General features: G+C 35.8%; 1 protein-coding gene across 6 annotated transcripts in view; it reads left to right on the plus strand.

Annotated features, from left to right (window-relative positions):
• The window catches only part of LOC115441152 (insulin-like growth factor 2 mRNA-binding protein 1), a 92,346-nt gene extending 79,654 nt beyond the window's left edge, over positions 1 to 12,692 (plus strand). For 3 of the 6 annotated variants that reach the window (XM_030165794.2, XM_030165798.2, XM_037444029.1), the window contains 4 exons: positions 1,636 to 1,791; positions 3,028 to 3,228; positions 3,343 to 3,603; positions 7,479 to 12,692. In XM_030165794.2, coding sequence (XP_030021654.1) covers positions 1,636 to 1,791; positions 3,028 to 3,228; positions 3,343 to 3,603; positions 7,479 to 7,568 — 708 coding nt within the window. In that variant the 3' untranslated portion in view covers positions 7,569 to 12,692. The remainder of the gene's footprint in view (positions 1 to 1,635; positions 1,792 to 3,027; positions 3,229 to 3,342; positions 3,604 to 7,478) is intronic. The other 3 variants (XM_030165796.2, XM_030165795.2, XM_030165797.2) reach the window with 1 other exon arrangement.
• Positions 12,693 to 14,233: the final 1,541 nt, after the last annotated feature.

Below are 14,233 nucleotides of genomic sequence, written 5' to 3' on the forward strand. Positions count from 1 at the left end.
TAGACATTCGTTTACAATACCTTGTCAAATAAATGTATTTCCAACCAAGGCTGGCCGACTATTAACCTAATGTTTACTCAGAAGTATAATTGTATTATAGTAATTACAACTTTGTAAAACTAAAACGCTGAATATAGTCACTTGTGTACTGTACAGTATATACATCAGTTAAAAATAACAGGGGTGGGTGGCGGTAATATCCATGAGGCAATGATTTTAAAAGTAGTTTAGAATACGGGGCCTCTTAAATTTTATATTTAGCATAACCAACGTGCTTTGGCTATTATATTCTAGACTGCTTTCCAAGAAGCTTTAAAAAATCCTAGCAGTTCGGACTATTTCCTGGTATCTGGCCACTGGTCACATGAAGTATATTTTTAAATTTTTATACGCGTAAATAGCACCTGTATCCTAAACACGAATATTTTCGTTATAGTTTCGTTTAAGTAATGTTTTAAAATAAAAATTGTACAGGCCTCGTAAGTTAACAAATTTGGTATTCAATTACGAAGGCATGAACATTGCGCGCGTATGAATTTCAAATAATTAATCGTGTAGTCATAAGAGTGTGTGTCAAAATGTATCGGCAGAACTAATCTATTTTGGCATATAGTATCCTCTACTGACTTGAAATACTTAGACGTTAATTTACCTCATACGAATACTTTTAAGAAAAGTAGTAATAATTAAAAAATCTTTATAATTCATGTTCGGGTATTGGTCATAAGTGAATATACATGATCACCATCGCCTGTAAAGTATCTAAAGCAGTTTAATTATTCTTTGCGTTACGTCCCTTTAAAAAAGGAATAATCTTATAAGCACCCTATACTTCAATTCTTTGGAAATAGATAAAGTAATCATTGGTTTCACAAGAGAGAAAAAAATGCTGAGAGGATGAAGTCAAATCACAGTGGGGGGATACATGGCCCATTTTGTAGTCACCGCTGTTATGCACGCGGACATGCGATTTAATGATAATAACTTAGTGGTCACCAAATATTCTTACAATTTTGATATTGATTTCGGAGAAGTCATTTTATTGTACACAAGGCATTGCTTACAGTATCGCCTGCGCCAAATGTCTATCTCACATCACTATAGCCGTTCATATTGGCGCGACCTGTATGAAACTATTTAAGAACTCACAATATAAAATTCGATTATTTCCCGCAGGAGTAAATTACTGAGAAAATATGGTATATATGGTAATCCAGCACATGGTTTATCCATGTGCTAAATTTTACCTGTATTCAGCTATTTCTTGAGTTTACAGAAGTAAATTGCTACACAGTGAGCAACCAAACATTTTTACAAACTTTTGTATTTATAATTTTTAAAGTGCAAATAAGACACTACACTAAATAATACATACTATGAAATTACTGTGCTAGTTATATGATATATTAATAATGTAGTTTGGTTCGTAGTTTCGCATTTTAGCGTGTGCCCGTTTTGAAGGTAATTAATCCCTAGTGATTCATCACTAATGAGTCTGCTAATCATAAAATAATAATTCCTTGTTTGCTTTTCTTTTCATAGTCAAATGGACTAAAAACATACAACAGCGTGTTAAAACATATTCGAAAATATAATGTTTGTATAGTACTGTACGTTTTAATTAATATCCCACAGGTGCTGGCGCCGCAAAGTATTATGTTCCCGGGACTACACCCGATGGCCATGCTGTCGACGGGGCGCGCCTTCTGCGGCGCCACTCCGCCTTTCCCACCGCCTATGTATGCACCAATGGCTGGCCAGGGTGCTCAGCAGGGTGCTGGTGACTCACAGGTAAATAAATATCTATGAATTATAGCTCGGTAAAATGTACAACGCTCAACTTGATAAAGTTATCAAGGTGTCAAAATCTTGACGCCAAAATTATTCCAGCCTGCCGTAATGGATGTACGTACGTTTCGTATTCGTTCGCCGAAATGGATTCTTTGAGAGTTCCTTTATTATTCATTCGGTTGCAAATATTATAGTGTATCTCATAATAATCTTTACAAAGTGAAATTCGTGTATATTTTAAAAAAATAAGATTAATTAATTAAGTAACGCCGTTAATTGAAAATCAATCGGAACAGACTACATTAAGTTAGATCATCTTAAAATCCAAGTTAAGGCGATACCTCAAGGTCCATTTTCATACATTTTGTTTCACCTTTAATCTGGGTAACTAAACAAGTATTGGCAAGTAAAGAATTTAAATTCACGTCTAGTTAGTGATTAGTTCTCGCAGTTGAAAGAAAAACGTAAAAATAATTAATAATCATGGATATTTCGGCCTTTAAAATTTCGTCATATTAAATTTGAAACAAAATGTATGAAAATGGACCTTGAGGTATCGCCTTAAGGTTTGTAGTTGAATAAGGTCACATACACAGTACATTCTCGGATATTCTACCCTATGCCTACTGGAGTCTCTAAATCACCAACTATTGCTCATAGCCAGAATACTAAATGACGAGCGTGATTTTATAATTTGATACTGGAGTCTTCGTATTTTTTTTTACTCTAGTAATAAAAAAATAAAACTTGCGTTTCGTGCGTTCAGTCAAGTTTGTATGAGTAGTTATGAATGAGTGAGTGTGCACAAGTTAGCTTCTTCGTGTATATTAGTCCCAGAATAAATCTGTTACAGCCTGTTATGTGCGTTAGGTGAATTAAAGACTGTAACTGTTTTCTGTTAACCGGTTTTAATCTGTTTTATTATGCTAATAACTTCAACGAGAATACAATTGAATACTAAAGCATGACGCGGTTTCGACAAAAATATTTCTATAATAGAAATATCATATAATAAATATATTCTTATAATAGAAATATTGTATATATAAATACGAGCTTCAGTCGTTTGTCAAAAGATGGTTCTGTAAATCAGACGAGATACACTTGCAGTGCCGCTTGGAATTTGTATGTTCATTTTATATACTTCTTCTTCGCCCTCATTCTCAGTAATAACTAATATATTATAAACCCACTATATGTTTTGATATAATAAATGAACAATTTATGTCCTTCCAGGAAACTACGTATTTGTACATCCCGAATAATGCAGTGGGGGCAATCATTGGTACAAAGGGTTCCCATATTCGCAACATCATCAGATTCAGCAATGCTTCGGTCAAAATCGCTCCTCTGGAGCAGGACAAGCAAGGCGAGAACCAGAACCCTCAGCAGGAACGCAAGGTCACCATCGTTGGAAGCCCTGAGGCTCAATGGAAGGTACATTTTCATTGACCTACACCATAGAATTCCCCGCGATGACTGCCGATTCAATGTGCTTAGTAAATTAGTTTGTAATTGACATATTTAACAAATTAATATTTATGTTTAAAGGCGCAGTATCTCATTTTCGAGAAGATGAGGGAAGAAGGTTTTATGTCTGGCTCTGATGATGTACGGCTAACCGTGGAGATCGTGGTGGCATCGTCTCAAGTGGGCCGCATTATCGGCAAGGGCGGGCAAAACGTGCGCGAACTGCAGCGCGTGACCGGCTCGTTGATCAAACTGCCCGAACAATCGCAACAGCAGCAGGGCTCGCAGCAACAGGACCACGACACTACAGTCCACATCGTCGGTCCCTTCTATAGTGTTCAGGTATGGATAGTGCGCTATGGTCATGATCTGTTTGATTGATTCACAGTAATTAAACGTCTCATCGTATGTTTTTAAACTCGATATGTATCCGTGGTTATTATATTTGTCTTATGGAAATGATGCAATTGCGAAATGTTATATGAGTATAATACAAGTGTGGTCTGTCGGTGGTTGTTTGCCAGAGCGTTTGAATGTGATGTGTACCAGGTGTGTCACATGTAGTTACAAGTCCACTTTGTCTTTTGATATCATTACTATTACTGCAAGAAACTTCTGTTGGTGTACACTATGAAGTACTTTTAAGATAAGTATATGCCGTATTATCCGATAATCTATGCACTGCGAACTTGTTTCGTTGTCTGTGATATAATTTTGCCGGCTCACTGTGACATAATGAGATGTTTACATTTTGTAGCGGTCGTCCGAAGCGGGGTGAAACATATCAAGAGACACCCGTGTAAGGGTTCCTCCTTCATTGTGTGACCCTAAGAAAAGGCACCACTAAGTGACTGACCCGTTGTTTTATGTCTTTGACGCGACACAATAGGTAAGTTTCAATTGATTACTAATGTATCAAGCTAAACACGGCGAATGTTTTGTAATATAAATATAATATTTTAACCAATAAAATTTTCTTAAATCATGTGCCTCAATGTTTCATTTATAATGGACTGTGTAACTACATGTACTCCTCGTCTTTTATGTGGATTATAGGCTGAAAGTGATGTATGAGAATGTTTGGGATTTAACTAGACCGTACGAAAACTGTGCTGTATTTTGGCGATTTGTTCCTTATGTCTAAATGATCATTTACCGATATTTTAACTCAAGAAACAGAAGTTAGTGCTAACATTATTAATCATATCATGCACCACCATGTACCTACTTACTTTTTTATTCTCAATGTCACGTAACTGCCAAATATTTTATTTTAGCCTTATAAACGTGTATGTAATGGCAAAGTATTTGGGGTTGTGTACAAAGGATGTCTTTGGTTTTTTTTGCGTATTGGACCCCCCAGTCAACACCGCGGGAGACCCGCGGATGGGATACTGGTATCCCCCGGCTCAGCGACTGCAGAGTCCTGGAGAAAAGTTGGGAGGGGATAGCTGGGAAGGAAGTGTGGGTGAAGCATAAATAAAATTCTAGATTGGTTTCGTCGGCTCTGTATAATAATGACACTATACTAAACTTAGGATAGTGCATGATTTCACGAAGTCTTACAACTTATACCTTGGGAGCAGGGATGTAATGGATATAATATTTCGGATCTGGATACGGATATAGATATAGGAATAAAATTATATCGGTTTCGGATACGGTTACGCATATGTAATTATTTCGGATTATCCGTTAGTTTCGGATACGGATAATAGATTAAAGTAAAATAAGAATAGTATGTAATACGGTATCTACCATCTATTACTAACTATCGTTCGTCGTCATTGTGAATTACTAATTAATAATTATCTATGAATTAATTGGGTGACATGGGTATTCGAAAAACCCTGTGCTTTGATTTGAGATGAACTTTCGGTAAAGTAGTGCCACCTCCTCTCCGTGAAAAGTTATCACATTTACATATTGCAAAATTTACATTAACTTAATCAAAACATATCTATATTGAACTCGACTTTGGACGCATTTTGTCCTTATAAATCAATTTAGGTACGTAACACAACACTTTTTCTTCACTTTATTAAATTAAGTAGGTCTACTCATAAATAAAAAATGACTATTCATGAATGAAAGTTATGTTATGATCAAAAAATAACAAACTATGCAAGATTCACGTGGCGCGTGAAACAAAAACCTGTCGTAACATATTATCCGTAACTTATCCGAAACTTTTGTAACGGTTACGGTTACGGATATATTTTTATTTCGGATATCCGATAGTTTCGGTTACGGTTACGGAGCTCCATAACATCCCTGCTTGGGAATGGTGAAGAACGATTTTACAATATTTTTTAAAATTTGTGATAAAAGTTAATCTGGCAATATCACTTACTGGCCATAATACAACAGCAAAGCTAACATTTCGCGCCAGTTGTCTCTCTGACAACAGTGTCGGTTGAAGTGATGGAATCACACTGTAAGACTTCGCTTATAGCGTTAATGGACAAGTCAAATCGGCTTGGTATTACTGGCTCGGATAACTCGGGTAAGAAGTAGATATTGGCGTTGGGTTCAGGCACATTATTTGGACTTTGGTGAGTGGAGATTGTTGTGTTTCAAGCCAGCTAATACGATAAAATTGTCGCAATGGCCGGACACTGAAATCGTATTTTTTTTATATTATGAATTTCTTTTATTCTTTTGTGACAGTGTTATTAATTTAGCAGTTGTTTTACAATATTTGTTATTGACCACGCGGATTGCACGACCATCGTGGCACTACGCTGACACGAAATTATTCACCAGCCATCATGAATTTAGTAGATTATGAACTGTAATACAGTGGCAGAGCTGATAACATGTCATGAAAAAAAAACACACTTTCTCTGTATATGCCTTACACCAGCATACAATCTAAAACCTACGGTGGCCTTCTTCGACTCATACGGGACGGCACTTCTCTAATTATGCGGGCTAAGATGCCCCCATACGCTAAAATACGCCTTTGCTAAAGGATGTCGTGGTGGAATTCTCTAGATGCCCCCGAGCAACAGAACACTCGTTTTAGATCCCTGACCATCAACTTTCACTTTTTGTTACCTACTCTGATACTTGAGGGCCAGTAAAACATTCGTGGTTTTTCTGGAATTGCCGGTTTTGGTGAAGATGTTTGTTTGGTCTACATATTATATTGTTCCAGAATTTAAATAATAAAGTTTATATTTTGATTGAAGAATAAAATGGTATGTCCAAATTTGGAAATAAAATGTTGATAGTCGTCACTAATAATTATCAATCGCCAGTGTGTGAGCTCCAGTGAATAAGAACGTTTCAAGCTACTAACAACAACTAACAACTTAAGAAGCACTTATAATTGGAATTAGGAAAATATAATATTACTACTACCCTAATACTCATTAAAGATACTTGTATTGTGTATTACCGAATGTTGTTTCGAAATAAAATAAATACATGATTTAAGTGTGGTAGTCGCGTGAAACGTGAAAACGTGAAATATCGATGTTCTTTTATTAGCTGTTACATATGTATGTACACCTTTGAATAAACTGGATCTCATAACATTTTAGATTATTCAAAAGTGATGTATGTATTACAGTAAAAAGTTTTTAGACGTTTGTCAAGTACCTCATGTTTCGTTCCTTTTGCTTTTCCATTTTAAATTTCTGATGTGGAATATACTGAAACCGGTTGAGTATTATCAAAAGTAGAACTGATAGTTCAGAACGGTTACATATCATACATTGTGGTCTCAGTTAAAGTATAGCCAAAGATAAAAATTTCGTGATATGAGTGAAAAATAAACAAAGGGAATGCTTTCTAATACAGCTCAAACTAAACTAATTAAAAATAATGCCTATACTGGTAGGATTGACAACTCACATATCAGTTTGTATTAATCTTTGAGTTCGGATCGTACTTTGTTATGGTATTAATCGTACTATGTAGTTACATATATCCTCCAAAGGTCGCCACTTAATTACTGAAACAAATAATTTAATTATTAAAAAAACAATATTTTTGATTCAATAACATCGCAATTGCATAAACATGCAACGAAATTGGTTAATGTGTCCTATACCATGAATTGCAATATATCTGTCGTAATTACATAGTTTTATAAATATAAGCATCGCGAAATGCTGTGTTTTCTTAGATTAATTGGCACACGCGTATCGCTTTGTAATGCGTGTTTGAAACAGGGATGTGGTAATTAAAACGAGTGTTTGTATCTGCAGTCAGCCCAACGCCGGATCCGTGCGATGGTGGCGCAGGCGAGCGCGCCGGGCCGCCGCCGCGCCGCGCAGCCGCCGCCAGCGCAGCAGTAAACACTTCAGTCACCTCTGCAATTCCCCCGCGCGCCCTCACTACCGTCTCACCCCTGACTCCAGCAGTTCCCGCCAGCATCGGCCGGCCACTGATCTTGTGATCCGTCATTACAACTGAAGATTGCTATTCGACTAACTCCTACAGCTGAGGCCACCCTAGACCACAACGGACACTTTGATCCTTAGGCAGTATCTCGAATAACTGTGCAGGCAGGCTGTTATGTTGGCAACACGTGTCCAGATATTGTTGTTGACATAAATATATTAATCTAGTGAATTTGTAATTAAATAATATTGATAAATCCATATTTTATCCCGGTAATTATCTATGTTGATGATTAATAATTGAATATATATTATTATATATAATATTATTCATATACACTATTTTTTAACGATAGTAATTGTTATATTGTTTTCATACAGTTTCTCGGCTGCATTATAAGAGTTGACATATAGATGCAATAGTTAATGATTATGTTCTCTATACATAATATACAATATACACAGGTTAATAGCGATATCTATAGTACCACACCTTCTTATACAACTGAGAGCATATTTTGTTTTGTTATTATGTAATAGATTAATCTGTTGAAGTCACTACACTATAATGTTAAATATTATTTGAAGGGTGTGTGGGATGTAAACCAACTTGGAAACGGAAATTGTACACAACATCGCTTTAATGAGGAGGCTCAATGGACTAACGTATGCTTTTCACATTATATTTTAGGAATGTTTCTTGTATCGGATTATTGGAATTTCTGCATGCTGCGTCGTAAATCAGTGAAATGAATCGACGTGTGCCTTGGGTGTTTAGTAACAAATCCGAAGTGAAAGCCGATCGCATGTCGAATCGGCGAGATTTTGTGACGAGCCTTGACTTGACTAGCGGCCGCCAGCTCTTGCGCCCCGCGGCCGCCTCCACATCGATATTGGAGATGAGATCCACCGACGATGGATATAAATATTTTTGATATGGTAGTAATTGTTGGAGACTAAGGTAACCTTATGAATTTTAATTTGTAAGTGGCATTTGTTGATCGTTTTCTTTGTAATTTTGTCTTTGTTAGCTTTATAGTGTTTTCTTGTATTGACAATCTAAATGAAGATTTTGAAAATTAGGATGATACCTTAGCGATTAATGGTGCGAGTGTAAGCGTCGTATTGTTTGGTTCTGTCGTGATGTTTTATTGATTATTATTATCAAATGTACGATTTGCGTTATAATTGTGCCAAGTGAGATATTTAAATGAGAGTTTTAAGATTAAGTGAATAATATCAAAATTAATGAAAGCTTAGATATTTATATTTATAATTGTGATAAATAATATATGGAAGTTTTGGCAAAAATGTTACTAAGAATGTTTGAACATTCTTATTTCCATTTCCTCAACTTTAGGTTAGATTGTAATAAAATTGTAAATGGTTCGCGTGTAGGCGAGCAGGCATGGCAGCAGGAACACGGTAGGGGGCCCGGGGCACGAAGCAGGACGCCCGCTGCCCACGCCACTGTCCGCTCCCCGCTCCCCACCCCAGCCGGGCGCCGCTCGCCGCTCGCCCGCACGACCCGGTACTTCGATATGATGTCACTACTTGTTACATCTATTCCGTGTCCCAAGTGCATCAAAATAATTCTCATTTCATTCAATAACAAGGCCTTCACTTTTGTTAGAGTGCTGAGCGTATAGAGGGGGTACATGGGTACACTTATTAAATTTTATTATAATATTGACTTAGGTTCGATTATTATTCACTGATTTCCTGTATAACGCGCAAGCAATGTTTTACATAAGTTACACAAATATCTGGGAATAAATAAAGCGAATAGTTTGCCATCGTTTCTATTGCTTCCACATATTATTGACAATAAATCTCACATTTGGCATTATTCCTAACAAATGAAATTATTAAAAATGTATTATTGTATATTGTAATTTATCGATAAATAATATTTTACATTGAAATAAAGTATTAAATGTTATATTGTAGCACATGTACTGTTACCGAACCAAGTGTCTCACTGTTAGTTCCTGGATTGTCAGATTTCTATCAAGCATTTATTGATATAGTTGCAATAGTTATAAATAATAATAATAATATTAGTCACTATTCACTAAAATAGCACAAGATCCCACTTGGTTTATATAAACAGTATGTGTGAAATATCTCTTACATGTACTACTAAGTTTGGTATTATATTTTGTAAAATATGCAAACCTACAATGTTTAGTTTTACAAAAACGCATCGTTAACCTAATATTACCACGACAGTGTAGCAGACCTATAAATATGCCAATGCAATAATTTTTTTTTCACTAGTTCAGTTGTGTTTAATGATTAATTACGAATTTAATATTGTCTTTGTGCATTTTTTCGATGTATTGGCATATTTTGCTTCTCACAGAAATGTTAGGATTATTGCAAGTTTATGCTATTTCACTGTTTTTCAACAAAATGTAACGAAAGTACATTATTTACATGTTTAGTGTCGCACTTCATACTAATGTATAACATCAAAACGAGAATATTTGGGTATCTCTCCAACGAATCGATTTCGCACTCCAAAAATACTACACTAGAGATTTGTTCGAACTTTGCCCACACGATATCCCGGTATACGTGTTGTAATATTTGGCGAGGTATATTTGATTGCGTATTTGTGTTGGAGAATCACTCGATATACGCTACGAAAGATTATATTAAAATAAACGGCCATCAGCTTACAAATTAATTAATTACATCGTTATGGGTAATATTGAGAACCTAACGTTAACCTATAACATATCAGGGAAAACAAACGTCCACGAAATGTTAAGCGCGGCGAAGTCATGCTCAATGACTGAATAATATACATCATACATCTTTGAATTCAGACTGAATTATAAGCCTGTGCGCTGATTTAATATATGAAGCATTTATTGTGTAGGTAAACTTACTCCGACATTTTACAGTCTTAAAAATTACAAAACTGACATCCAAGACTGATACTAAAATAACTCGGTTTTGCGACGACCCATCTTTTGTCGTCGGACTAGTGATGTGTGTCCATGATGTAACTGTCAGGAAGCCTAATACCGTACCTATTGCCTATACGAATAGAAACGGGTCGGGTAACCGCGAGCTGTTTGCTAACAAATTGAATTTGATTGCTCTTTGCTTGGGTCACTTAAAACTTAAAAGTTCTGAAACAGGGAGAATTCATTACCTTAAATTTTTAAGTACCCTCAAGAGCAAACATTATTAATTCCAATTATTTAGTTGTTTTTAAGATATTAGTTTCCAATTGCATGTTCGGCATATAAACATTCCAAACTTAATAACACCACATGCTGATTGATTGATTGTACTTTAAACCTTTACAGCAAATACGGGAATCTAATATCTTAAAATAGTTGCAATTATTACTGTACTTATCATATTATTATGGTAAAGTCTGGTATTACAATTTTATTGAATGCTATAGTTATTCAATGTTTTTCAGCGAATTTGTTACCTTTGGTAACTTATCCCTTTATTGGGATTCTTATATACTTTTGCTTATATTTTATTGTATTGGATTAATAATTAATTGTTCAGCATAAAAGTGTAATTCGTTTTTTTTTTTCCTGAAGTTAGATGAGTACCTGTCATTGGCCAGGTACAATAATAAAAATAATAAATTAACTAGTCCTGCAAACATAAAATTTGTTCAATTCGCTTATGTAATAAGTTGTATCCACAACAATTTTAAAGATATAAAACTTTAATTTTCATGTATAATGAGAATGTGGCGATGTTATTTTTAACTTTTAAAATCAGGTTTAAAAAAAACGAATTGTGTAATGTTGGTGTACTATTATAATAAATTACTAATAAAAAGAAATTGGCTTTGTGTTAAGATCGTTTGACGTAGAACATTGATCAGACGAGAGTATGTTGATCTGACACGAACAGCCAGATTCCGCTTGCATCGGCTATCAATGGAATAAATAATTGGTTACTTTCACTACAACAGAATGTACATATAGGCGCGTTGTTTATTCCTTCCAAACGTGAGCAGGAGAGGGTACATTATGATTTGTAATGTTAGGATGCAGATGATAGTTTTAGTTGATTAATTGTATCGTTGTGAAGTAGTTTAAGTTGAGAGTAGGCGCAGGCGGCGCGTGGCCACGAGACTGAATTACACCCCTGCCGTCGCGCCGTCGCGCCCATTACTTACATGTCATTCATAAGTTCATTCTTGTTTGAAGATGGTTCTACTGTTATTTACATTACATTTTTAATATTACTTTCTCATGTGTGTAACAACTATTTTGTGTATACGTGTGAACGGCTGATATATTATCTATTTTATTAAATGCATGATTGTATTTCGAAGAATTGCATCTTATAAATGAAATGAAATTTTTGAGGAATGATTATAATTGTATTCGTCTACAATTTTATGTTAATGAGAGTCGAGCACGCATCGCCTAGTAATTTTATTTGGTTTATTTCAATTACTTGTTAACTTTGTGTTTAGTGGGGAAACGTAGCACTCAACTCTGTTGTATTGAAGTTTCATCGAGTCTATAACTAAGTGTTTATGTATGTGTATGTATTTATGTATCTTACTGGAATATAACAGTGTGTCGGTGGAGTTGCGCGCGGACGGGCTTACCGAGCGGCTCGCCGGGTCGCGACCGCTTGTCAGAGGAGCCGCGTCCCGTCGCGTCACGTCCCATTGTGTACTAGTACGTTGTAGTATCACGCGGACCACTGATACCTGTTATTTTTTAGAATTTGAGAAGCTGTTATTGTTGCTTCTCATGGGTGTATTCAGGTTCCGATACACAGTATAATAGAGTATTGTTTTATTTTCCAATAACTGTTCATACTGGCATTAAGGCATATTCCAGCGAAATTTTCTTTGAATTTTTACTGTTACTTTTAGAACCATTTTATAATTGGTATAAGTTCTGAAACTAATAACTACCTCAATATTACTAAATGAATATGATAATTATCTTTGTGCATGTTTTTGGGAACTGAATTTTAAAACGCAAATTCAATATAGTATAAGAATGCTATTTTAAACATAGTAACAAAAATTTGTGAAAATTAGGTTTCTTAACGTAATAAAAGTAATGGAAATTATACGATTTTTCTTTCATGACACCGACCTAGGGTTGATGCCCATTAATCCAGACTAGCATAACCCCTGCTACTTGATTCTCACAATTCACGCACGAACAAAACAAAACATTTAAGCTTACGTGATCAATTTTGATTCATCTAGCTTGATATACCAGAACAATATTTAATAGTAATTACACACCGAAATATTACATCTACTATTTTTCAACAGATCTTTACCAAATTATTTATGTGCACACATCGGTTAGAATCATTCCTTGACCAAATTGGTCAAATATTTAGAAGTGATTGATTAGAAGTACGCACGCGAGCCGCATTCGCGACGCGACTTAACGCGATTAATAGAGTATTTGAATATGTTTGATTTTGTGCATTTTTTAATGTGTAACCTCAATTAGTACAACAAAAAAATCCTGTGACAATAGCATTAAAATTCGATAAGACATTGCCAATTTCAAATGGGGTAGTTATTTATATTACAAATATTTCTAAGTGCAGGAGTGGACGTGGAGTGGGGATATCGCTCTATCTCTTACACACGCATCGTAATTCCCGGTGACGTCACATGCAAATATTTCGTCCCTTTTCTGTTTTTTGATACCTATCCCTACTACCCAATTTTAATGGCTTATAACTTTTGAGTTTTTCACCAGATTTATATAATAATAATAATAATAAAAACCTTCGAAATAAAAAGAATTGACATAATAATAATAAATAAAAATAAGTTAAATACCATTATTACATTGGCTCATAAATAATAATAGTAAAATGTCCACCCGCAACAGGCTGATAATGACATAGGCGTCACCGCGTTGGTTCTACCGCCTGCTGGACTGCATCGTCTACAGGTCCTGTTAAAGACGGTCGGTTAAAGACGCGCTCTTGGTGCCCCGTGGTACGTCCGCAACCGCAACCTCCTCGTGGGTACCAATATGCCTACTACCAGGCACTTTCTGCAAATGACTGGTAAGTTCTATTTCGTTTGGGCTGTAAGTCACCCTAACACGTTGGTTAAGCAAAATCTGTTTACACTCTATTCGACTGCGCTAAATGGAGACGGCCGCGTTCAGTTCCCACAGACCCAGAGGGCGATGTCAATCTTCGTCGACGCTATTCGTCGTAAAAAGGAGTTCCTAAAACTCAATTACACTTTACAAGACCGCAATACCGTTCTCGCGGCCGAGGAGTTTGCCGCGTTCCCCGCCCCCTGACCTTTTTAGTAATTCCAGACCGCGTACTGACGAATACGGTAATGGATAGATTGTCTAGTACACTCATCCCTAATCGTTGATGTCTCATTCTCCTCCAGAGGCCATCCTGAGCCGAGGTTCGTAACCCGTTAGTTGGTTGCCCTCAGCATGGTCACTTAATATTCAATGGTTCCAAACGCTTAAAACGCTCAACCTGAAGTCCGATGTGGTTGTACAAGCCGACCTTTGTCTTGTCAAGCCAAAAACATGTTATGAATAATAAAAAAAAGATAGGTATTTATCAGACATCAGATTTGCGGTTTTTCAAAAGCCAATCTTGTATAAAAA

Source organism: Manduca sexta, chromosome 27 (genome assembly GCF_014839805.1).
Source record: "Manduca sexta isolate Smith_Timp_Sample1 chromosome 27, JHU_Msex_v1.0, whole genome shotgun sequence".
Classification (NCBI taxonomy): domain Eukaryota; kingdom Metazoa; phylum Arthropoda; class Insecta; order Lepidoptera; family Sphingidae; genus Manduca; species Manduca sexta.